This window comes from Haliotis rubra, unplaced genomic scaffold, assembly GCF_003918875.1.
Source record: "Haliotis rubra isolate DU_JTF1 unplaced genomic scaffold, ASM391887v1 Scf181, whole genome shotgun sequence".
In the NCBI taxonomy this organism is placed as follows: domain Eukaryota; kingdom Metazoa; phylum Mollusca; class Gastropoda; order Lepetellida; family Haliotidae; genus Haliotis; species Haliotis rubra.
This window is the reverse complement of record NW_025765792.1, coordinates 1,622,974-1,648,018: the sequence shown is the minus strand read 5'-3', so window position 1 is coordinate 1,648,018 and position 25,045 is coordinate 1,622,974. Positions and strand designations below refer to the sequence as shown.

Below are 25,045 nucleotides of genomic sequence, written 5' to 3'. Positions count from 1 at the left end.
GCGTTCATAGTGACCAGGAAGTTAACTGGGGGTTCAAAACTGGTATATACAATAGCGGGGAGAGATAAGGGCCTGACAAAAGCTTTATTTCGTGAATGAAGCTTTACAGAGGCTTTTGTTGGAATTTATCTAGTACCCCCATTGTGTATACTACTTTAGTCCCGGGGCTTATCGGCCGGGACTGGATCGGTCTATTGATAAACAAATTGTATCTATTGTTTCAGGGCATATTGTCAGGTGATTGGTTCACTTTTGGGGGTCATGCTGCAGGTGTATATTTACGTGTTTTATCATGTCAGTTAAATGTTTATTTCTCAGGTCGTATTGTCAGCTGCTTGTTGTATTGGCTCAGACCATGTTTTCATTTCAAACTGATTGTTGTTTTTAAGGTCTTGCACAAGTTTCCCCATATTTCCTTCCTTTTAAAGGTATCAGTTGACTATTGACTGCATTAGATCTTGACGTCATTTGCTTCTTTTGCTTCTGTGATGTTGCCATTTGATTGTTTGAACATGTCAGGTTTTATAATCATTTATTGTATTTTAGTCCATAATTTATTGTTTATATACCAATTCGGTGACACTGACAATTATGAGTATGGCTCTAGCAATCGCAGGATTGTGATCAGGCTATACTGATGAGCATAGCTTTCGCAATCGGCTAGCACTTAATGGCAAAAGATTATACAGGCACTTCCGGTTGAGCCGATGTGGCACCGCAACCACGAGAAATGGTTGCATGATGTATAACCCGCTGTATACTTATACATTTTCTCTTTAATAAACATGTGTCTACCATTGCCTCTATAGTGTCCCCAAACGATGGCTGCTACTGACCCATGTCCGAGTATGAGAGTGGTCACATGTAGAACGTTTACCACCGCTTCAAGCTAATGCTCATTTTGTAATTCTTTCTCTGACAGTGTCGTCATAGTGTAGACTCACCGCTACTTAAACAATGTCCGAGCATCAGGATGGTCCAATAAGGAACTTTTACCACCACTTTCAGCTAATGCTGATTTTGAAACTTATTCTCTATCATTGCCTTCAGTGTGTCCACTCAAGATGACCGCTACCTACCCATGTCCGGGAATCAGAGTGGTCAGAGGTCCCGACTGGGCGGGGAGAGATCAAGATGGCGGTGAAGGTCACGTGGGAACGGTTGTGAAGATAGAGGATTCTGATTGGGCAAAAGGCAAAGTGTCCGTTATCTGGGACAGTGGCCGAGAGTTCCAGTACCGGGCAGGATATGATGGCAAGTTCGAGCTGCTGGTGTTTGACTCAGGTCCTACAGGTATGATACTCGTGTACATATGAAGATAATTTCTTGAACTCTGCTCAGTGACAACGTACTGTTGAGCAGTGACATTTGAAAAAATATCCTGCCCAAAATTCAAACATATTTATTACCCTGGTGTGTAAAGCTGTGATGTTTTCAATGAAATATAGAAATATTCAGAGTTTTAGAACATGTTATCTGTACAGTTGTATTTTGCTGTTTCCGATTAAAGGCAGCTATCACACATGCACAACAGTGAGTGAGTGAAGTCAGCTCAACGCTGCTTTGAGCAATTTTCCAGTTATATTACGACATGTAAGCTTTACGCGGAAGGAAAGTTCAATGCAGTTCTCCGACTTTACTACTTTAAAAAAATCCACCAGCAGGGTATGGTGTTTATAAACCCAGAAACACAATCAGGGCGAATCGATATTCGAAATCTCAGACCGTAGGCTCCTGGTTTCACCAAGGGACGCAACTCATAGTTCATAAGATGACTGGGGATCCTGGGTCCACAATACCATTATAAATGACATACCTTTATTGAAAGGAAGACTTATTCAATAAAAGCACAGATCACCACAATATTAAATTTTATTTCCTGAATTGTTTTACGAGATGAGATTAATTAAGATTTACCTCTGACGTGCAGGAATCGAATTTTATTATTATTATTTTTACCTTTTAATCCTCTAGAATCAAAAATGCATTCTGTGTTAAGTTACAGTTATGCTTGCATCTTACTAACATGCCTTTGTATATTGTCCAGGAGACCAAGTGAAAGGCGCCCTGTGTGATGGATGTGGAGAAGTTAACATTTCAGGGATGATATGGACGTGCTCGACATGCACGAACTTCATCCTGTGCACCCTTTGTTACAACACAGAACGCCACGACACAGACCACGCCTTCCTCCGCAGTCTCACCATCAACTCACCACTGTGAGTACGCGTCTCAATGTCACGCATACACAATCTTGCGTTGTTAGCAATTTCTCCAGCGAGTTGTGTTGGAGAGGTATATATCTAGGGACTTTTATAGATAACAAACATATTTCAGTCTCCATATTTGCCATAATGTAATCAGTTATATCTAGGGCATCATCACGGAAGTCATGAGCCCTTCTGCGCTTCAGCAGATGACGCTCATTTCTTTCTTTCGATATCGTGTGATACTGGGGTCAGGGTTATTCTGTCTCACAGTCCCTGAACCATATTATTTTCCCTATAGCCGAGCCCTCCCTGCAATGCTAAAACCCTAAATGAAGGAAGTCTATGTTTCCCTAGGTTTCCCCAGGTTCTGAATCTCTCTCCCTGGGGCTCCTTTTTAATTTATATGGGTTTATTATTAATAAAATCCACCAGCAGGGTATGGTGTTGATAACCCAGAAACACAATCAGGGTGAATCGATATTCGAAATCTCAAACCGTAGGCGCCTTGGTTCACCAAGGGACGCAACTCATAGTTCATAAGATGACAGAAACAAAAATGTGGCGGATATTGTTCCCTTCGCTCTTTGATATTCTTAAATTTGTCACATATGTTAGGATGTTTTAAGTTTCAAAAGCACAATCTACAGTATCTTGTTAATGGTGCTAAATATTCGAGGAGTAATATTATTTATTACTCGGAAATATAGTCAGTGTCAGCAGTTGCCTATCATGCAATATCCAAATATCAAAAATAGTTCATATGGGTGCCTATAAAACCATGCTTTAAATATTTCAGAATTTTGATAAAGAGATGCATGGGACCTTGAATTGAATTACCATCCTCCATGTGGATCAAATACAAAAACTATGTGAGAAGAATAGTGACTTTCTGGAGTAATGGACGCAGTAAAATATAGTGTATTTCTTAATTATGAGAACATTATTTGAAGTTTTGTTACAACATAAATTATTCGCATATATTGGTATATTTTAGGAGTAATATTACAACTGTTATTTTGATTAATTCACTGAAAATGATAGCAAGGTATGTTTTAAGATTCTTTCTTTCTTAAGTAAATGTGGGCGGGTAATAAAATAAATAATAATCTAATCAATTATAAATAATTATTTAATTGATTGACATATCCTATTCATATGATTTTAAAGCAGAACTAGGCAAACAAACACTATGCATATTATGGCAGGACAATCACTTGGTATTAACTTAGTTTGTTGGCTCCTGCTTTTAGATATTTTTGTTAAATAATATATTTACTAATAAGATAATTCTAAAAGTGATTGCTAGTTATCAAAGTTATTTCAACATTCAGAGAATCTGAAAAAGCAAAGTCTACGATTCGGTCACGCCCTGGTCAGGCATTATCCAGTCCTGGAACAGAATAACATTATTAAGTTACAAAAATCTCAGTTGACTTTTCTTTTAACAGAATTAATATTGAAACATATATTACCTAGATTTGATGTTATTCGATCTTCTTATAAATCATCAGCTTTTGAGGAGGTTACTAATATTTGAAGACTGAGCCAAAGCTAGTGTTAATTAAGATGTTGGTTTTGGACAAATTGTTCAAGGTTTGTTGATGGTTATGTGGAAAATGAGCTTCATATTAAACTGCACAATGGTTTGTAGGAGGTGAAAGCTTCAGGACAATTTTATGTGTGTTTTCCTAAACTTTTGTAATGACTTTTACCAAATTTTGAATCAACTTACTATAATTTTCATGACACTAGTAAGTATCTCAGAAAAGGAAATAGTGTTATTAATGTTATGTCTCAAGGGATATATTCTCAGATCTGATAAAACAAAGATTATCATTGTTTAAGAAGCAATAATGTCAATATGTAATTGTATTGACGAGAAGCTTTGAACTTAGGGTATATTGTTTGCAGCTTATTTACACTAGTAGTTATCAGTGAAATATCTCTGATGAAAAAGCATTGTCTTTTATTTTGTATTTTGTGTAACATTCTATTTCAATGCTAGTTCTTTGTTCGGATAACTGTGGATCCTCTTTTCAAAGATTTGGCGTCATAGGTTTCCTATTTCTGGAACATGGGTCAGTGTACAGGTGCAGACTGTATCTGGGATCTTCTTTGTGTTCTGATGCTGTGGCATACCTATACATAAACGCTGGCAGTTCAGGAAGTCCAGTATTGTATAACAACTCTGTCCTTCCAAGTCACTTGTAATGATGACCCGAGGTCATGCGCGTTAATTGCGCTCTGACCTAACCGGTAAGCTGTTACGTTTACTGCGACCACATCCCGTATCTTGAGACGTAAACAAACAGAAATTTCAATGATAGTTACTTAAGTAACTTTTTCCCCAAGTGACCAACAAAATTTAAACTATTTTTTTCTTATTACGTCCAAGGGGATCATTAAGATATACGTTAATGGCATGTAGTCAGTTGGTGTTATTAGGAAGATATTTCCCCTGTTCCGCACCAAATGTCACCTACTTGAACATATCTGTACTCATATTAAGCATAAGTCATGGTTGTTGAAAATGACAGCACTAAATACTAAAAGCTGTGGCTAGTTTTTGAAAAACATAAAAGTCTTCCACTATTTCATCCAATCACAGCTGACACATGTCTCTATCACTTCAGATGTTTACAAACGCTATTCGCTCAAGGAGCCTATGCTTCTGATTTAGTGTATTGGAATCTGTAGGTACATTAGGAAACATCCGACGTAGGCAAATCTGTGATTCATGTATTATATATACATGTAGCTTCTCAGAAAAAATTATCGGATGAAGCTTCAAAAGGTTTTCTTGTCCTACATGTCTATATGCCACAAGAGAGCTTTGAGAGTTTATGTTCATATCATCAATGCTTTGGAAAATGTATGTTTGCATTAATATAGAAAATTAATAATCATACATATACCATGGGACTTTACTCATATTTCACACTAGAAGGCTGTCATGGTTTAATTCCATGCATGACTGGGGCTGCCTAGATCATATCAACCTAAAATATATTATGAACGACAAAAATCATGGAATTCAGGCCAGAAATTGGATAGGTTTCACATTAAGCAGCTTTAACATCCTAACATATGAAAGGCTGGATGATGAACTTTGCCAGAAAGTTTAACGAAAGGGGTTGGATTATACCCAGCAGTCTAAAACACTCATTAGAGAACCCTACCACATGTTAGGCGAGGAAGGAAAATGACTCCTTAAACAGATGGAATCGTTTTCAGCACTCAGCATGGTAAGAACTTACACTTGATTTTATTGATTCCTGAAACTAAGACTTTGAAATACTTCCAGGAAATCAAAATGATTACTCTGTACCGTCAATATTGATACAGGATAGTGTAGTGGAACCTGGAACCTGTAGGGAGGATTTCTGCGGTGATCTCAAAACGAGACTTGTGGTTATTCATGGCAGCCTGAATGCTCGAAGATACAGAGTTAAAGTTTTGCGACCAGATGCGTTGCCATTTATCTTGTTTCGCCGTGATCAGCATGTTCTCCCGACATGAATCCGAACACCTAGATCGACAAATCAGAAGACTACCAGCGCCTCCTGTCACCGCTCAACAACTGGAATAATTCCTGCCAGCAATGGCAACGGATCACGCCTAACGTCATTCGGCGTCTTACGTCATGAATGCGTTCTTCGTGTTTTGAAGCCAGTGGTGCTCACACTCACTATTGATTCAACATTTGATGCCATTTTGCAGAAAAAAACGCCTTGTTGATTTGTAGTGTCAGTCAAACCGTACGTTCGACTTTGTAGGAAATGAAACTGTGTACATTTGCTGTTGAATTGAATAGTCACTCTACTGACATTCAACAGATGTTCATTTATAAAATGATTTTCTCTTCTTTTTAGGTTTGGTCAAACACACTGTATACTTTCTTTCGAGCACTTGTTATATATGAAAACAAAAAGTTTAAAGGCTTACTGGAATGACCTAGAGGATCGAGCTGATGTGAAAAACCAATCTGCTTCTATTCATATTTTCAGGGTGCGCGTGCCGCCTCGTTCTGGCGCTCAACGAATACGTGCTATTGGTCTATTCAAGAATGCAAAGGTCATTCGTGGACCACACTGGAAAAATGAAGATCAATACGGTCAGTTTTGATGTATGATTCTTCTTGCAATTGTATGAAAGTGAAGTGTCGCGTCATTCTTTACCAGCAAAATGATGATAAATTGCTCTGTTGATTGCTTTCAGTAGGATAGTAACCGGAGTGTCAATATTCCGTGAATGTTTCACGAGTCCAATAAGGCAAAAGCTTAACCTATAATCAGTTCATCATTCTCACATAAGCCAAGGTCATGTATCATTATCAATATCTATATTCGAATGGTCAGTTTCTCAGTGTTTTATATGACAAAGGCCTGTGTCAGTTTCAATATTTATATCCGAATAAATAGTTCTTCAATTCAATATAACTTTAGAGCCTGTATCAATATATACGCTCCCGTATACGTCAGGTCAGGTAAGGTGTATCAACATCGATATATGTTTCCGAATGATCAGTTTATCAGTATTAGCATCAGCATCTGTCGTTAAGACAACCGTTACTTCCATCTTTTAATACACACCTTTGTCAGTCGTTGTATTAAGTACCCTTTGTTGTAAGGGAGCCTCAATAAAAGGGCGATCTTACCTTTACATTTGTAGTCTTAAATTTGATCAAGTCTTGACCTGTAAATAAGCATAGAATCATCAGCTGTATGACTTCGATCTGCACATAATCGAATCTGGACGAGCCAAACCGGTGATTAACAAGAGCATCAATGTACACAGCTGGGATACGATGACATGTGTCAACCTAATCAGCGACCCTGACCTACCGATCCCGTTAGTCGCCTCTTACGAAAGGCATGGATTGCTGAAGACTAGTTCTAGAATCTTCAGGGGATATTCTGGTGCACAGAGAGTATCCAACCATGGCATGTCTGTGGTTTCTACGTTTGCAGGTGGAGAAGGAACCACCGGGGACGTCGTACAGCTCGGGGCGTGGTCGGGAGTGTACAGTCGTGGGGCTGTCAATGTGAGGTGGAGGGGAGGACAGGACAGTCTGAAGTCATACCGTATAGGAGCCCAGGGCAAGGTAGACGTCATAACAGTGGACGAGACTCAAGGCTGGAGTTACTACAAGGCCCATCTCCCGGTGCTCGGTGAGTTGACATCAACAACACATCACCTTTCTGGGCATCCAGGATGTTAAACCAACATTACTGTCAGGCGAAGCCTGAAGTAACAATGCATTCATTTTGCGGAAGCAAATGATATTTTTGTCATTGTTGTCAATAACGTGGATATCAATATTTCTTGATGCATTTCAAAAGGATACTGTTAATTCTTTTTCTGTCTTACATGGTTGTCTGATTGCATATGTACAGTGTTTGAGTGTTGAGATGTGTCTGGAGTGTGTGTATGGGCGCCCTTTGTGTGAAAATACCTGAATACACGTTCAATGATTGGATTTTATAAAAAGACCAACAGGTTTGGAATCTATGGATGTTATTTTCTGTAACATAGGGAAAACGAACTGACGGAGTATATTATATTCTTAGGAGCACGAACTTAGGTTTGGGGATTTCCGTTAAAATGCTGTGTTATGTGTGATGATTTTCTGGCTGGTCAGTAATGCTGTTTGATAAGATATGAAGGAATGGGTTCACTGGACGAGTGTAGAGGCCAAAGCGTATTAACTACTTGTTCTCATTGTTGCCTTTAGTTTCCTCGACATTTTTATACATGATGTTGGTTCGGGTTGTTGTTCTTGGTGTCATCTTTGCTCAGAGGGGTGGGGAGAGGGGGAGAGTGTAGGGGAGGGGGAGTAGCGTTTTTCTATCAAATGCAGCAGTTAAAGAAAATCATTCCCGACAAACCTTATTTTTTTCTGCTATATGAGCTAGGTTATGAGTCAAGTTTGGTAAAATTTTAAGCGATTCCAGAAAAGACTCCTTAATTTGATATGTGATTCCAGCAACATTTGATAGTCGTAATAGATATAACTTGATTGAAGATTGAAAGTATTAATCGGACATATTATAACATATCATAATTCTTCTTTTAATTTTCTTATTTATTGTGTACGCTCAGCACAAAAACGGAAATTCCACCATATTTAAGACAGAAACACAGCACAGTCATTAAACTTTTATCATTAATATTTAATTACATAAACACTAAGATATTAAAAAATCTGTTAGTTTTTGAGAAATTGATATTAATAGGTATAGCCTAGTAGAAATATTAAAAATGGGGAGTGATTTCAGGAAAGCTTCCTTTGTATTAATGCCAAGTGTATTGGTACTGCATGATCTCTAAATACAACCGAATCAAAGCACTGTTGTCCATAAGCAAATATTCATGTTGAGCTTGATTCTCTGAAACGATGGGCTTCCATTTTCCGCGAAGAAGCTACGGTTTTGAGAACGTTTGTGTCAGTTAAGAAACATCAATAAACGCATTATGGATACATTGCTAAATACGTACTGCATATGGGACACGTACGCCAAAACGCATTCTGCTTCGCGGAAAACAATTCTTTTTAATGTTAATTATCCTTTAATTATTGATTTTCGAAAAGAAATATAATTATTAGATAATTTTTTGTAAATGGTTTGTAAATAAATAAATATTCTATTATTGGTAGTTTAATTGAGCAGCTGAGATTGTTAGTGGTTGTATCCTCAAAGGGGGTTAAAGTGGTAAAATTATTGGCCGGCTGAGAGGGTACGTAAGTCCCAAAACATTCAAAGTAAATTTAAAGCTACCTCTTTATAATCGTAGGATATGTGTTCTATTGATGTATGGCTAGATTTGTCTAAATTGCTAACTTTTTTGAGTGGTATTTAGAAGTTGGTGTGATGACCAACGAAGATAGTTCTATAGATATACAACTTCTTTAATATAATATGAGCGACGTTTCGGTGTAGCTACTAACACCGTTATCACCGTATTTGATAACGGTGTTAGTAGCTACACCGAAAACGTCGCTCATATTATATTAAAGAAGTTGTATATTCATAGAACTCTCCTCGTTGTAAATTGCTAACAGCTGCAGGGATGGTCTAAATCCAGCTAGGGTCCATGCAAGAAGCAAATGTACTGTAAGTCACCATAGTCCCTGGTTTGGTGATGCACCTTCAGTTGTTGGCGATCTATAGCCCGTGTTTTATAATGGTTGAGAATTAATTATTACTTTTACATTTATATCTGTGATAAACAAGTTGGTTTACTGTCCTTTGTTGACAGGTTTTTATAATTTACCTTTAATTATTATTAATCTATAACTTGATATAGTCAAGATATGACTTAAATACTGCCGATGCGAATTAAAAGTTTAACTCACTCACCCACCCCATGTGCCTGCAATCCCATGTACACTGTCGACTTATCGCGTGTCCCAGTGCCGTTTTTTTCTCAATTGATCAAATGTTCCCGGATTTTTCGATCGAATACGATAGGTTTGGAACATGGAAAACGCTCAACATTTTGGGCACTTTTTCGAACAGTTTGAAGATAAATTATGCAAATGTGACATGGCGACATATCATTTTGGTACAGTTACACATTTCTACTTGCTGACACCCAGACTGATGAAACATACAAGTTTTATTACAATACACTGATTGCTTTTATTTTTCCCATTTGTTGGACAATCGGTATTATTGTCCCTCTACATAAACAAGGCAGTATCGATAATCCAAATAATTACAGAGGCATTATTCTTTTGAGTATTTTTAGTAAGGTTTTCACTTCTATCATTAACAGACGATTAGTAACCTGGGAAGAGGCATTGAATAAAATAAATGAATCCCAGGCAGGATTTAGACATGGATATACGACTACTGACAATATGTTTATATTACAAAGTATTATACAGAGATACCTCAACACCAAAGGTGGTAAACTCTATACACTTTTCGGTGATTTCGAAACCGCATTTGATTCAGTTGGCAGACAAAAGGTATGGTCTATTTTTAATACACACGGTTTAAGTCCTAAAATGAAAAAGTTGATTCATAATATCTATGAAAATGTTAAAGCTTGTGTTAAGAATAGCAATGAATTCTCAGCTTGTTTTGAACTAAAACTCGGAGTAAGACAAGGCTGTATACGTCTTGTATGTTCTGTATGTTTTTCAGTAATTGTTTATCTTGGAGAGCACATGTTAATTACGCTTGTTTGCAAGCAGAAAAGGACATGATAGGTATCTTTAAACAATTAAATGCACTTGGAGACATAGGTATAAGTTCATACTTAAAAATATTTGATGCCAAAATTAAGCCACTTTTATTGAAAGAGTTCAATTGAAAGCATGTGAAATATTTCTTGGCGTTAAATCCAATACGATGAATACAATGGTGTATGGAGAATGTGGTATATACCCGATGTACTTATTTTCAAATATCAGAGTTATAAAATACTGGTTAAAATTACTGAAGATGCCTTCTTATAGGCTACCAAAGAAATGTTACAATATGATGATGCTATTCGATAAAAATGGACACACAAATAAGGTTTCTTCTGTTAGAAATTTTCTATTCTCGAAAGGGTTTGGTTTTGCATGGAACGATCAGTATGTTGATTCTGAGGGTAAGTTTATTTTAGAACTAACACGAAGATTAAAAGATATCTATTTGCAAGAATGGTTTGAAAAGTTATCACCTTCCAGTACATGTTTGCATTATAAGATGTTTAAATGTACTTTTGACGCCGAAATAGATCTTTCATGTCTAAACGTTAAAAAGTATAGGATAGCTTTAAGCAGATTCAGATGTTCTTCACATGATTTATTTATTGAAAGTGGAAGATTTAAAAATGTCAAAAAAGAAAATAGAACTTGCAAACTATGTGATCTTAACCATATAGAAGATGAATATCATTTTCTTTTAATTTGCCCTGCTTATAATTCCCTGACAAAGTTGTATATCAAAAAATATTATTGTGCCCATCCAAACCTTTATAAAGTTTCAGCATTGTAAACAACCAACACCATACTATACTTCAAAACTTGTCCATGTTTGCTTACTATGCCATGTTGTTTAGGACAGATTATATCTCAGAACACAATGTAACCTACAGTTGGTTATTTTCTCTTCTTCATGTATATTACATGTGCGTGTAAATATTGATTTTATAAATGTGTGGTACTACAGGCCTGTGGCCTTTCAGTACCGGAACTAAATATATATATATATTACCTTTCGCATATGAAGGAAAGGCACTATAATCCCGAAATACTACATTTTGCAATGAAAATTATACATATTTTGGCATATTATTGCGACTTCTTAATATCAATTTATTTCAACAGACTTTATAATATTTTAAGCTCTATGATGCAATAGTTTCTAATCTTTTAGTTTAATCTGTGTAAGGTATAGACGAGCAAATCAAGGGTTTTATCTGAGAAAAACGTCACATGTGGGGACCCATTTGGACTAAAACATCACGCCAATCACAGAATAATGAAAGTATGACAGAGTTTAGAGTGTTTCCCTTTTATCAACTTACAGTAGCATTGATTACAAGCAAAAATCCCAAATCTATGACATGAACTGGGGCGATCCCCAAATGTTGGTCGATTTGAACTGGAATTGTTTCTTATAACATTATTTCAATTACTTCAGTTTCATAAAAGCGTTGTTATTAGTTCATGAAATGTCTCAAAAGATAAAACCAATTTGGAAACAGACACATATTATCGAAACGTGTTCACAATTGTAGTTTCGCTGTTACAGATGTTGTGAATCCCACTGAATTTCGCCTGGAGGTTGGGGACAAAGTGAAAGTAGAGGTTGACGCAGATATATTTGAACGCACGCACACGGACTTGACTGTTTATCGTGACAGCATGTCACAGGTACGTACATTGAAGCAGTCTTCTTTATCATGCTGATTTCAACATTGATATATTCAGTTATTACTCGTCATCCGTTGAGGTCACAGATAATGGGTGTGACTTCGTAAATAAGTGAGTATGGTTTTACGCCGCTTTTATCAATATTCTAGCAATTTCATGGCGGGGGACACTGGAAATGGGCTTCTCACAGAGTTTGTGAACGCTTTAGTGAGTGAGTTAGAATTTAACGTCACCTCGGCAATATTTCAGCCACATAGTGACGAGAAATGTTTTACATAAACAATAAATTAAAGTTGCTAAATAATCAGTCATCGAAGGACTGTAAAATAACTAGAGTAGCACAGAGAATAATTTAAAACTAGTAATTAAATCTAAAACAGTTTAACTATAGTTGACAATACAATATAAAACCGGGCTATATATTGCCAACAACTGAAGGTAGATCACCATACTAGGGACGTGAACGCTTTATTGCATCTGCCAATAATGACATTTTTTGTATTTCTAGTGTTTGGCAGAGGTTGGTACTGTCATCGGTCTTCCCTCTCCAGACCGAAAGATCATTGTTGCACATGTACAGTACCCAGATGCTGAGAAGTATGGTCTGGTGAAGTCGACTTTGACAAGGGTAGGTAGTGCCTGGGCAATATGAGTCGTGGCATGATCTGTTTGATTGGCATTTCAGAAATAGATGAATAATAAGAAAGGTATGATACTCTCATTCCTGCTTAACAACGGTGTAAGAATCTTTAGCGAAACGGGGCATCATAATATATTTAATGAAGCGGTTGTCATCCCTAAAGTATCATACTTGTCTTATCAGTCGAGATATGCTGTTCAACATAACGGCTTAAACCAGTTTTGTTTCTATCAATTCAGTCCTTTTCAATCTAAAACCAAACTGTTCTGGTTTTGTTCAGAGCTCAGAAAGTATTATAACCTGTAACATAATTGAAAGACTTCATCATCCATAAGAGTCTACTGACTGTAACCTTGAATGTCAAAGAAATATGTATACATTGTGTACGTTCCACCTTACATTACAATCTTAATTTGAGCACGCATTCACTCAAACACCATCCATTCTCAGATGAAGACGTTTTGATGACGTCTTGGTCGATCTGATTATTGCAGCTTCACACGTTTGCTGTCGGGGACGTTGTGAAGATTACCAACAACTACAACGCTGCCGTGGATCTCCAGAACGGACATGGCGGATGGAATGACAAAATGGAAAATGTATATGTTGGCCAATGCAACAGTAACACGCCATTACTGTATTTTCTGTCTTCTTGTCGTCGTTGACGAAAAGGACATGACAAACGTTCGATTTATCCAATGTTCGACCAATCAGTTTAGAAACTGTCACCGGGAGTTACTGTAACGTGTTTCGTGATTTATATAAGAATAAAAAATAAATAATGAAACCGTGAAATTCTCTTCAGGTATGATCGGAGTAACAAACCTGTCCCTGTACTTTATTGCAACCCTTCTTCATCCACAGTGTCTCGGAAAGACCGGCCAGGTGGTTGAGATCGACAAGGACGGGGATCTGAGGGTGGCCTTTGGGCCAGTCAAGTGGTTCTTCAGTCCCGTCAGCTGTGATCCTCAGGACGGAGAGGCCTTGTCAGGGTTCGGCATCTCTTTCGGGGCTAATAAAAGCACCAGTTCAGACTCCTCTACATCTGATGTTGATGGTACTTATAAATCTGCATCAGCAGGTAAGATACAATATTTAAACAGTAAACATCATGAATTACGGATAGGAAATTACTTGATCAGAGTACATATCACTGGTTATAATAACAACCAACAACTTTGTGGTTGACAACTAGCATTTACCATTATTTTAAATAAAGAAAAAATATTTTTGAGCTGTTTAATATTGTTACAATAATTGTTACGGGTTTTTCAAAAACAGCATGAAATCCTAGTACGAAAACGAGCAAAAGCCATTCATACCCTGATAGGAACATCTGCTAAAGATTCCTTTGGTGAACTGTTGCAATTTTGGGAAATCGGATAGCTCATGGATCAAAGGCAACCAGTTGCGTTTGTGTGAAAGTAGGATCCGCTGGAAAGAGAGTTGTTCGCTGGTCAGTTAGCGGTTCATCTGATGTGGTGGATGAAAATGAAAATGGCAAACCTTGAACTTTCCCACTCTCTGCAATCTTAATGAGTATAACGTTCCTTGTTTTCAAAAAGTCCTTCCAAAGCTCATTCACTGCATTCTTCTTTCTCAGACATAGCCGAAGGTGTGGCTCAGGTTCGGTTAGGCCCTCTGAAGCCTGGAGCGAGTGCTCTGTTCAAGCCCAACGCATCATCCAGCAGCACCATAACAGCCCGAGGCCTCGTCATCGCTGTCAGCAACGGCGACACGGAAACAGTGAAAAACATTGTCAAGTCTATTGGTGACAAGGTACCTGTGCCGGCGTAACGAGATTAACATTGTTCACTCAGGCTCTTACGACATAAGACAAAATTACTGCCCGTACATTGACAGGATCTGCTGATTGTGGGTTTGAATTCCTGATTCGTCCCAATCATGATTCTTGGTTTTTTGGCACGTCCTCTACAAGGGTCCTGTGATGACATGTAATAGCTGTGCATGGTTCAAAGCAGCGTCATGGGCAGGTCACTCACAGAATTCTAAGAATAACACTGAACCACCAAGGGATGGTGCAATATGTTTAGCCCTGTGTCCCATACAGGCTATTTGCCATCCCACAACAAATTCGCGTTACAAACTCTACATTTGTGACAAGTGTCCATTGCTTAAATGCAGTTAAATACTGCTATACTGGTATGCATTTCACCTTTACCAGGTAAACTGAGTCAAAATTGGGTTAAACGTTGCGTTCATAATTCTATCACTTCTACGTTCTTGACAGCACATTAAAAACAATTCACACCTTACAAGCATTGGCTGGCGTAATTCGTACTGAATCTAAATAATTTATTCTTATTTGTAGGTGATTATTGTTATGAACCTACTGATCAAATGATCTTGATTTATTTATGAATCAGGTGAACGAATCAGTGGATGGCCTGACGGCATTGCAGACGGGGTGTTACAAAGGTCATGCTGACATAGTCAAGCTTCTGATCGGTGCTAAGGCTGATCTGAACAAAGCCGACGATGAAGGAGACACACCTCTGCACTATGCTGTGTCAGGGTGAGTAGGGAGATAGAGTAGTGGTTAACGCACTGCTTTTATCAGAATACAACTTGTGATTAAATCACAATGTGTCAGAATTTACCACTAAAGGAGGGACGGTGGGGTAGCCCAGTAGTTAATGCATTCGCCCGTTACGCCGAAGAGCCAGTTGAATGGGTACATTGTATATGGGTACAACGTGTGACGCCAATTATTTCTGGTGTCCCCTGCCTTGACATTGCAGGAAAATCTTCGTGAAACCATATTCAATCACTCCCTCACTCACTCAGAATGAGTAGCACGTGACGCTTAAAAATGTCACCCCCGTGACTCTAAACTTGTCACCTTTTTACTTGAGACACCCTCATGACGGTTGTCCTCAGTATGTCTAAGTCTCAATATCCACATTCCTGTTGATGTGACATAGAGACCGGGTGGCTAAAGAAATATATCAGGTTTATATTGAGACAATGCTGGTCATGTCAACAGAGAGCAGCCCATTGTGGTAGGGATACTGCTGGACGCCAAGGCACGGGGCAACACGAAGAACAACAAGGGACTGACACCATTACATCTGGCAGTGGCCAAGAAGGACCCCAGCACCTGGTGTCTGAAGGCACTCATACAGTACAAGTGTGATCCCAACACACAGGTAGGCGCAGCTTTGTAATAGTTCAGGCAGTGAGTTTTAGCCAATACATAAAGTGAGTTAATATAATTGTATCTATTCTTTAGGATGAAGATGGAGATACGCCCCTTCATGATGCACTCAGAACCCATAACCAGCATCTTCTTGATCCCTTCCTGGAGTGTGCCCAGCTGAATCTGAGACTCGCCAATTCTAAAGGCAGCAACCCTTTCCATGAAGCATGTGTGTCGCTCTCTGGGGCAACAGAGTAAGTTAACCAACTGAAGCTTTCTCCATTGACAGATCACTGAATCGTTGAAAATGATGCCAAAGCGAGTTTGTGTATTGTCAGTCGATAGATCATTTGACAGATTGACAATTGTGCCTTTATAAACTCTGTCAAAAAAGAAACGCAACCCCTGTATTTTAGAGATTTTGATCTGAAGTTTTAAGACGACACAGCATTTTTATTATTTAAGACAGAAGTCTGAAATTTGGCAGAATAATAACCAAGATGGGCATGTTTAAAATTGTCATTTCAAAAGTCATCTCACAGACACCAGTTTGTCACCAGGGGGGCGTCTTTCTCAGTATCTCGTATGAGCACCACGCGCTGCAATCACTGCACGGCATCTCCTTGGACAAGAACGGATAAGACGCCGGATTCTTTCCTGGGGAATGGCTCTCCACTCCTCCTGCAGTGCAACGCCGAGCTGTTGCAGCGTCTGTGGCGGCGGCTGACGTTGACGTACGCGTCGACCCAGAGTATCCCACAGGTGTTCAATAGGGTTGAGGTCTGGTGATTTAGAGGGCTATGGCAAGACATTGACGTTGGAATTCTGCAGAAAGTTCATTGTTGCACGTGCAGTATGAGGCCGGGCGTTGTCTGGTTGAAAAATCTGTGTCTGTTGGTCAATAATCGGGAGAAGGTGAGGCTGTAATACGTGGTTGATGTAACGTTGGGCTGTCAGGTTCCTTCAACGATCACCAAGTCTGATTTCTGGTTGTATGAGATGGATCCCAAAACCATAACGCTTTCTCCGCCAAATCTGTCCCCTGTCGGACGCAGATGGGCGCAAAACGTTCATGACGTCTCCTATACACACGTTTTCTTCCGTCGTGACGTTGCAAAGAAAACGGGATTCATCAGAAAACCAGATGCGCCTCCAGTTTTGTAAAGTCCATATCCTTACGTTGTTGCACCACCTGAGTCGTCGGCGGAGATGTAGGGGGCGTAGTACAGGTCCAACAACTGGTCTACAGGCACGTAAACCCGCTTCTTTCAGACGGTTCCTAATCGTTTGAGCTGACACTCTCCTCAAACCTGGTATTTGTGTGGCAGTCACGGTTGGTAGGGCATGCCGATTACGCAGGTGATGGACCCGGATGTACCGATCTTGAAGGGGGGTCGTGATTCTTGGCCTTCCACTTCTCGGGCGATCGTTGGTCAAATTGAAGTTGTTGTAGCGGCTCCAAAGTCGGGATATCGTTGTTTTGTGAACATTTAGGTGCCGTGCAACAGTTCCAAAACTTTCTCCGGCTTGAACACGACCAATGGCGATATTTCGGTCGGCAGCACTCAATCGTGGCACAGCTTTTCGGCGACAAATGAATGAATATAATACGAAAGCACATGGGCTTTTATACACCCCTACATTAACTGCCATTTTCATGATTTGCATGTGTTTTTTTTGTGCGAAGTCACCATGAGGGTCATTTCATGCGTTGTGACGGAATAAGCAATAAAATACACTTATGCGTACAAATGCAGTTGTTTGGATGGTAATCTTCATTAATTACGTGTATAATTTCAATACATTCGAATAAAATTTAGTTTGGAAGCAATAACTTCATTCAAACGAATTTTTCATATCTGAGGACAGGGGTTGCGTTTCTTTTTTGACAGAGTTTATATTAGCAGAGCCTGTTTTACTGGTACCGTACGATAGATAATTTAATCATTGGAACTTGTTTTGAAATGATTTGGAAACCTAACTGGGTAAACCGCCACAACAGATCTTTATCTTTGGAAATAACTGTCATGTTTTGTGTTGTTAAAGAGTATGTATGTTACGGTTAATACTTTGCCGTGACAAAAGGTTTAAGAGTCCTCTTTGAACCAGCAAAATAGAACTCAGACAAGTCTAATTTATTCAATAATGTATTGAACAAACAATGAGCAAGCTACAATGAATGACACTACAGATATCTAGTACAATGCAATTGAGTCACAAATCTAAACTATTGGGTCACAAATATAAAATGTTAACACACAAGAGTCTTGACATTCACAATGAGAACAAATACACGTATGGAAGGGTGTTTGCAACGACATCAGTTGAATAGACAAGCACCTTGAACAACTTGATGATGGCAGACAGATGTGTATAAATCTTCCGCGCGGTGTGTAATGTCCCGTCGCACAACTCAACAACCAGCCTTTATATAGCTCTTACACGGATCTCGGGCATTCTAGCTAAGCTATACTAGGCTCCATCAATATTCTCGCAGAACGTTACGGCAGTTTCTCGAACACACGATGTGACAAGATCCTGAAACAAAATAAAGCCAACCAAGGGAGGCAACTCTGAAGCGCTATCAAAAAGGCTTGCCGCTACAAATACTTTTGCCATTGAACATATATGCGAGATGCGATCCAAAACCCACACTCAAAACAGTGTGACCCATATTAACTATCATTTAATCAATGTGATATTACAAATTACAAATTATGAAAAGAAACCTCTCATAACACGTTGAACTGGTAAACGATCTACATAACCCGGAATCCTTGCAAAGAAATTCCACTAAGTCCAATTACTGATTGATACAGCTCCTTAATTTTACAGATTTCCACAAGCACTGATAAAGAGAGATCCGAAGATCGTCAACGTCCCCATGAACAACGCCCTCACCCCGATACACATCGCAGCATTCCGGAGTTTTGTGGCCCTGGCAGGTGTCCTGGTGAAGGTAAGGTGAATAAAAAGGCTTAAAAGATAAATCTACTTCTACGTTTTTCCAAACCTCTGCGGCAATGAGAGATACCTGTCTGCTTCTAACGATACGGCATTTATTCGCAAGTTCTATAAATTCTAAAAGATGACCCGCTGTGTTGATTTTGTAACATCATCCGTAGGCTGGCTGCAATGTCAATGATCGGGACGACAACGGCAAGACAGCTCTTCATATGGCTGTACAAAGATGTAATCTTCAGATTGTGCAACTGCTCCTTGAATCTGGTGAGTGAAGCTTACATGTGAACAAACAGTGTGTTATACAAGTCTGTAATCTGCAGAATGCCAAGCTGTTCATGGAATCTGGTAAGAACCACATGCAGGCAGTATGCTATACACGTCTGTAAATTGCCCCTGGAACATTATGAGTATAGCTCACATGCAGCATGATATACGAGTCTGTAAATTGCAAAATGTCTATATGACCTGGAATATGAAGAGTATAGCTTTTATGCAGAAAGACATACAAGTCTGTAAATTGCAGAATGTCCATATGCCCTGGAATATAATGAGTATTGTTTGTATGCAGTATGATTTACAAGTCTGTGAATTACAGAATGTCCAACTGCTCCTAGACTATATAAAGTAGGGCTTACATGCAGTATGATATACAAAACTGTACAACATTTACTGATCTGTAGGGGCGGAGATCAACGTCCAAGACCAGGAAGGAAATTCTCCTCTACACGCCACCCACATGGACAGCACGCTGCCCGGAGCTGTGAGTCTTTCGTGTTTATAGGACGAGATAAATTGCGTCAAACATCTATTTGTGAGCTGTCGTCACTATCTATAGAAATATGTTAGTCTGTGTTGAACTTTTTCGATAAAACTGTCTGCACTGTCTACAGGAAGGTCCAAAAGACGCGGATTTGGCCCTTGAAATTCGATGTCATCTTGTAGAACGAGGAGGGGACATCAGATTGACGAACAAAGCCGGGAAGACACCTCTAGATTTCGTGAAGAACAAGGAAGTGCGAGTAATGTTGGAGAGGTAGGACAGATCCCATACATCAGACAAAGTTCCAAAACCTTTAACAGAAACGACGCAGCAACAGCACTCTATCACTGACAGTAAGAAACAGATAATCCGCGGCAGCCATATTGACAAATCAGTGACCTTTCTGATGCCATTTCATTTTCATATTTAAGAAACCCTAACCATTTGCCATTAGGTATATGTGTAGTTATCAGTGTTCTGTTCCTTACTAAGTATAGTTGGGGCTTCGGGGGTAGCCTAGTGGTTAATGCGTTCACTCGTCACGCTGGAAACCCGGGTTCGATTCCCCACATGGGTACAATGTGTGAAGCCCATTTCTGATGTCCCCAGCCGTAATATTGCTGGAATATTGCTAAAATCGGCGTTAAACCATACTCACTCACTCACTCACTCTTAGTATGGTTAAATCGTTAGAAATCACTTACGATTGTTCTGCAGAATGCTCAAGCTGTGAACAATTTGCAGTTCAATGTCATACCGAAAATGAGTTCCTTTTTCAAATTAAAATGTAAAATGGTACATATACCACGTAATTCGTTATTATGATAAGAGGCTGTTGTACCTATACCTACACTACCGCATCAGTTATATGTAAGTAAAAATATGATTGATAATGTAAATGTGACTTTTCAGAATTTCAAAGCGACCCTTGTCCTCGTCAGTGAGCCAATCAAAGTGTCTACCAGCACACTGGGAAGCCATGGGACAGGATGGGTTCCTGAAGGTGGAGCTGAGTGAGTCCAACCCGGTGACGTCCTTTGAATACAGACATGTTGAATCAAAGGTGGAAGAAACGCTGTCCAATAAGAGCATCGTGTCCATCTACCGTATCCAGAATGTCGCATTGTGGGAACAGTATACTGTGTAAGTATAATACGATGTGTATTTGTGACAATCATCAAAAGTTGTAATCATATTGCATCAATTGCATATTGCAGTTGAATAAGTTCGCACGAGACCTTGACTATTCTGGAGGTAAAGTTGTACAGCAGGGAGACTATTCCATACTCTCCCAGAGCCATTTTGTTATTTGTATACGTATTCACTTTGAGAAAAGACTTGCAGACTTTCATGTGCACAGTCTCAATAATACTACAGGATGCTGATCACCATAACTCAGATCCATAACATCTAAGGTCTTGCGAGGGGTGTCCCGGAGGTTTCCAGCCTGACCATGAAATATACGTTATGTATGAAACTCTTTCTAGCTATTTATCAACAATGTTACCCTTGACTTCTATAACATTTGTAACCCATCCAAAAACCACCGAAAACCCTACAAAGTACCCCACGGTAGTAATAACGTGCTCATTCGTCTCAAATTTGCTGCCTCGGAGCTCAGATTTGGGCCGTGGAAAGAGGAGGAAATAAGAGTGGCAAGATCTGGATGTGGAAAGATCATAAAGCCACAGTCCTGTGCGAAGCTGACTGCTACTTGAGCAGTTGTAGTTTGTGCAGTCCATGGTTTTCATGTTACATGTTACACATTTTCATGCTTTAGTACTGTTCTGTGTACAGAGGCAGGTTTGTTGTATCTGGAAGATCCGTTCATGGTTAGACCTTAAGCTTATGGGACACCCCTCGCACCGCCCCTTCACACAGACTGCCGACTTTATGTCTGATGACAATATGTAAATGATTCTTCATTCTTCATATGTTAAAATGTGAATTCATACAGTTTTACGCCAGGACGCAAGTTGTTTATGTTTATGTAAATTAGTATATACAGAAAGTTTATTTAAACTAATAGGTCCCTGCATGATACCTGAGTGAGCGAGTTTAGTTTAACGCCGCACAAATTACAGCTGTGTAGTGGCGGTCTGTAAATAATCCAGTGTGGACCAGATATTCTAGTGATCAACAGCATGAACATCAATCTACGCAATTTGGATACAATAACATGTGTGAATCAAGTCAGAGAGCCTGACCACCCGATCCCGCTAGTCGCTTCTTATGACAAGCCTTGGTTACTGAAGATCAATTCTAACCCGGATCTCCACGTGTGCATGGTGCCTGACATACGCCACCCCATGTGTATAGATGCATGTTACAACGTGAGGACTGTGCGTACATGCGCACGATTCATCCATTTGTAAAAAAACAACTTGCGCACTGACATATGTTCGTCAGAATGCTTTCTTGTAGACGTGGTAGCAATGGATGGTTAACACCTTATTCTCATCACACACGTCCTCCTAAATAGGAGACTTTACGACCTTTGTTGTTTTCAGCGCAAAGGTCAACATGGAACGTGAATACGGTCGGGGTCTTGCCAACGAAAAGCAACTCTTTCACGGAACCACACCAGACTCGGCTGATCTCATCCCGCACCAAAACATCGACTTCCGGTTAGCCGGAAGTAGAGTAGGCGCCCTCCTTGGCCAAGGAGCGTACTTTGCTGTGGATGCCAAGTACTCGGATGGTTATGCTAAAGAAGACGCCCGGCGTCACAAGTTCATGTTTTTGGCTAAAGTTTTAGTGGGGAAGTCGAGGCAAGGGAACCGAGAGTTGAAGCGCCCCCCAGTGTTGGATGCCAGCAACAAAACTAAACTCGCTGACTCAGCATGTGATAAGGAAACAGACCCGAGAATCTACGTGCTTTTCAGCGAAGGTCAAATATACCCCGAGTATCTGATTGAATATCATTAAATCTCAATTTAACGTGTGTGTATTTATCAGAGGGATGGGGTGGGGGGTGGGGTTGGAGTGCCAGGACTGCACACAAGAAATCTTCAGTATATCCTGCTCTTGCTGGCAGGATTCATTTTGTCTTTCTTTAGATTCCTTATCAATTGACTCTCTACGTAAGTACCATATTTCTTTTAATCTTAGACTTGTTGTATCTAAAATGTTCTCCATGACTTCCGTAAAGGCAAATTAACAGTCATCGGCGATCGTTACGTTTCAAGAGGTGTTTCATCATGCTGTGATGGCGTAGTGAGTAAATGATTTGGCCAGTCATACGTTCCTATAAATGGACGTAATATTGTGGGATCTATTTTAGTTCGAAAATGCTCATTTTATATTCTAAAAGTCTTTGCGAAACGTTGAAAATGTTAACGGTACAGATCGACGTACATTATAAACATTGAATTATATAAATATTTAATTTAATCCGAAATCACTCACTCGCTTTTCTTGAACCTGGAATACTGACCAACAGCGTACAAAGGACCACCATCGGTTGGTTCTTTCAGGAATGCGCCAGTGAAGAATCACGCCACTTCTTTTTATATATAAGCATGTTATTCTAGTTTAACCACGCCTGTTTTAATTGATGTGAGGAAACGTTACATTTCAAACCTATTTACCACGAGTTGTTTGTAAGGGAACTTGCTGATATTCTACTCACAATGTCACCCTTTTTACATGACGCTCAGTACTGAAAATAATGTTTGAGTCTGTTGTCAGTAGAAGGAGTAAGACAAATGCAATGTATAATTGGTGACTTTTTCATTTCCAATTAACTCATATCTCTGACTGTGTAAAAGTATCTCATGCGCATGAACATCCTAAGAAAATCAGTCTTAACCGAGATTTGATGACATATTTCTGTCTATTGGAAACTATGAATTTCAGTCATACTTTGTGTTGAATCCTACAAGTGGTTTTGTTTCGGATTCATAGATAATGTATCAAGGAAAACATTAAAATAGTAGTTTGTTTAACGAAATATCAATGCTACAAACATGTTTCTATTATGTACCTTGAATTAAACTACTGCTTCAATAAAATATGAATGTACTCTGTCATTCTTGTGAGTTCTAATTGTTCAATAGCACGTGTGAGTTCCTTGATTAACGGAAGACCTTACTTACTTACTTAATCCTGTTAGTGCTCTTAGCACATAAGGCTGTTACTAGACTTTTCTAATGCTGTATATCCTGGGCACATTGCTGCACCTGTCCCCAGGTCCACCCTGCGACCTTCATCTCTGCCTCCACAGATCTTGCCTCCATGTCTCCTTTGAATGTGGAGACTTTACATTTCTGAAAATAGTCTGTGAAACACTGCAAACTAAAGGCCCAAGACCCAGCTACATCAACATCACTACCATCGAATGACCATTTGCGGTTTGAATGCACAATGTCATTTAGAAAGTGGATAAATTCAACATATGTTATATCTGGGGGTACAGGTTCTCAGAAAAGAACCGATTCTACTACTTTTGTTGGGTTGAGTCGAACCCACACTCTACTGAGAAGGTGTAATCCGAAATATAAGTCGTGTTTCAACTGACCGCTTTCTAAATGACATTGTGTATTCATAGTTTCAGCCGTGGAAGCCGTGCCAGTATGTGTTCTGCTCCGTGTCTGAAGTCAGACACATAATCGCAGGCACACAAAGTCTGCCATCTAACCCACTCAGCCACAGCGGCTTCCAAGTTGCAGTTGTGGGTTCATTTAGTTTTAGCTCGTCAGCATCAAACTGGACTTACTATTCCCCGATTATGTTCTTCCATGCATTTAGTATTTCATCCGTGGGTGACCAAACACATGTGGTCAGATGGTCAGTTAACTTGTGTACATGTTCATGGACAGCATGAAGTGTTTCGATGAAGAGCCAACCAAGTACGCGACTGGAATCATCTCTTTTTCATAGTGATCAATGAACTACTGTCTGTGGTACAGAAGGGGAGTACGTTTACTTTCTGAATGTCAATTGTGTGTGTGGAGGGTGCTTCTGGCTAGACAGGACATGATAGCTCGCGAAAACTATTACTACTTACGTATGGATTCCTTTTCACACATGAGTGTGGTGAAGGCAATTTCCAGTCTCCGCCATGAGACTGATGTAATATTGCTTTAAAAGGCGTAAAACCATACACACTAAAGCCGGGTTTCCATGTGCGCGCAGTGTGTGATGCGTAATGGGTAGTGTGTAGGGCGTAATGCGTATACAACACTTTATACTAAAATAGTATAGCGGTTTCCATACACGTATAAAACGTGATGCGTGATACGCAGTGCGTAGTGCGTGAATTTGCATACGCTAAAAAAAGTGCCCGAATACGCATCACGCAGCTATACGGAGGCCGGAAGTAGGGATTTTTAAGTGGGTTTTCCCAATGTCACGTGGTTTTCATTGCACACACAAGTTGTAAAATGCTACGGAATTCGGAGGCCGATACACTTCTTGAACAACTTGTTGAACTCGT

General features: G+C 39.5%; 1 protein-coding gene across 2 annotated transcripts; it reads left to right on the top strand.

Moving 5' to 3' along the window:
• Positions 1 to 1,032: 1,032 nt before the first annotated feature.
• On the top strand, positions 1,033 to 23,634 carry LOC124273528 (E3 ubiquitin-protein ligase mind-bomb-like). Of its 2 annotated transcripts, none has more exons than XM_046708811.1 (18): positions 1,033 to 1,293; positions 2,048 to 2,219; positions 6,218 to 6,324; positions 7,181 to 7,381; positions 11,963 to 12,084; positions 12,593 to 12,712; positions 13,219 to 13,323; positions 13,589 to 13,781; positions 14,328 to 14,503; positions 15,112 to 15,260; positions 15,732 to 15,894; positions 15,978 to 16,138; positions 18,720 to 18,843; positions 19,010 to 19,112; positions 19,529 to 19,608; positions 19,739 to 19,881; positions 20,521 to 20,751; positions 22,119 to 23,634. In XM_046708811.1, the coding sequence occupies exons 1-18, from the start codon at positions 1,065 to 1,067 to the stop codon at positions 22,534 to 22,536; spliced, it is 2,997 nt and encodes a 998-aa protein (XP_046564767.1). In that variant the 5' UTR covers positions 1,033 to 1,064; the 3' UTR covers positions 22,537 to 23,634. The 2 variants fall into 2 exon arrangements, with proteins under 2 accessions (XP_046564767.1, XP_046564766.1); XM_046708810.1 differs by having other exon boundaries at positions 13,589 to 13,805.
• The last annotated feature ends 1,411 nt before the right edge of the window (positions 23,635 to 25,045 follow it).

Bases quoted from the DNA above. Each gene is read 5' to 3' on its own strand.
- LOC124273528 (XM_046708810.1), top strand. From the start codon at position 1,065: ATGACCGCTACCTACCCATGTCCGGGAATCAGAGTGGTCAGAGGTCCC. The intron at 19,882-20,520 runs GTAGGACAGATC...GTGACTTTTCAG, and splicing joins GTGCGAGTAATGTTGGAGAG to AATTTCAAAGCGACCCTTGT. The intron at 20,752-22,118 runs GTAAGTATAATA...TGTTGTTTTCAG, and splicing joins TTGTGGGAACAGTATACTGT to CGCAAAGGTCAACATGGAAC.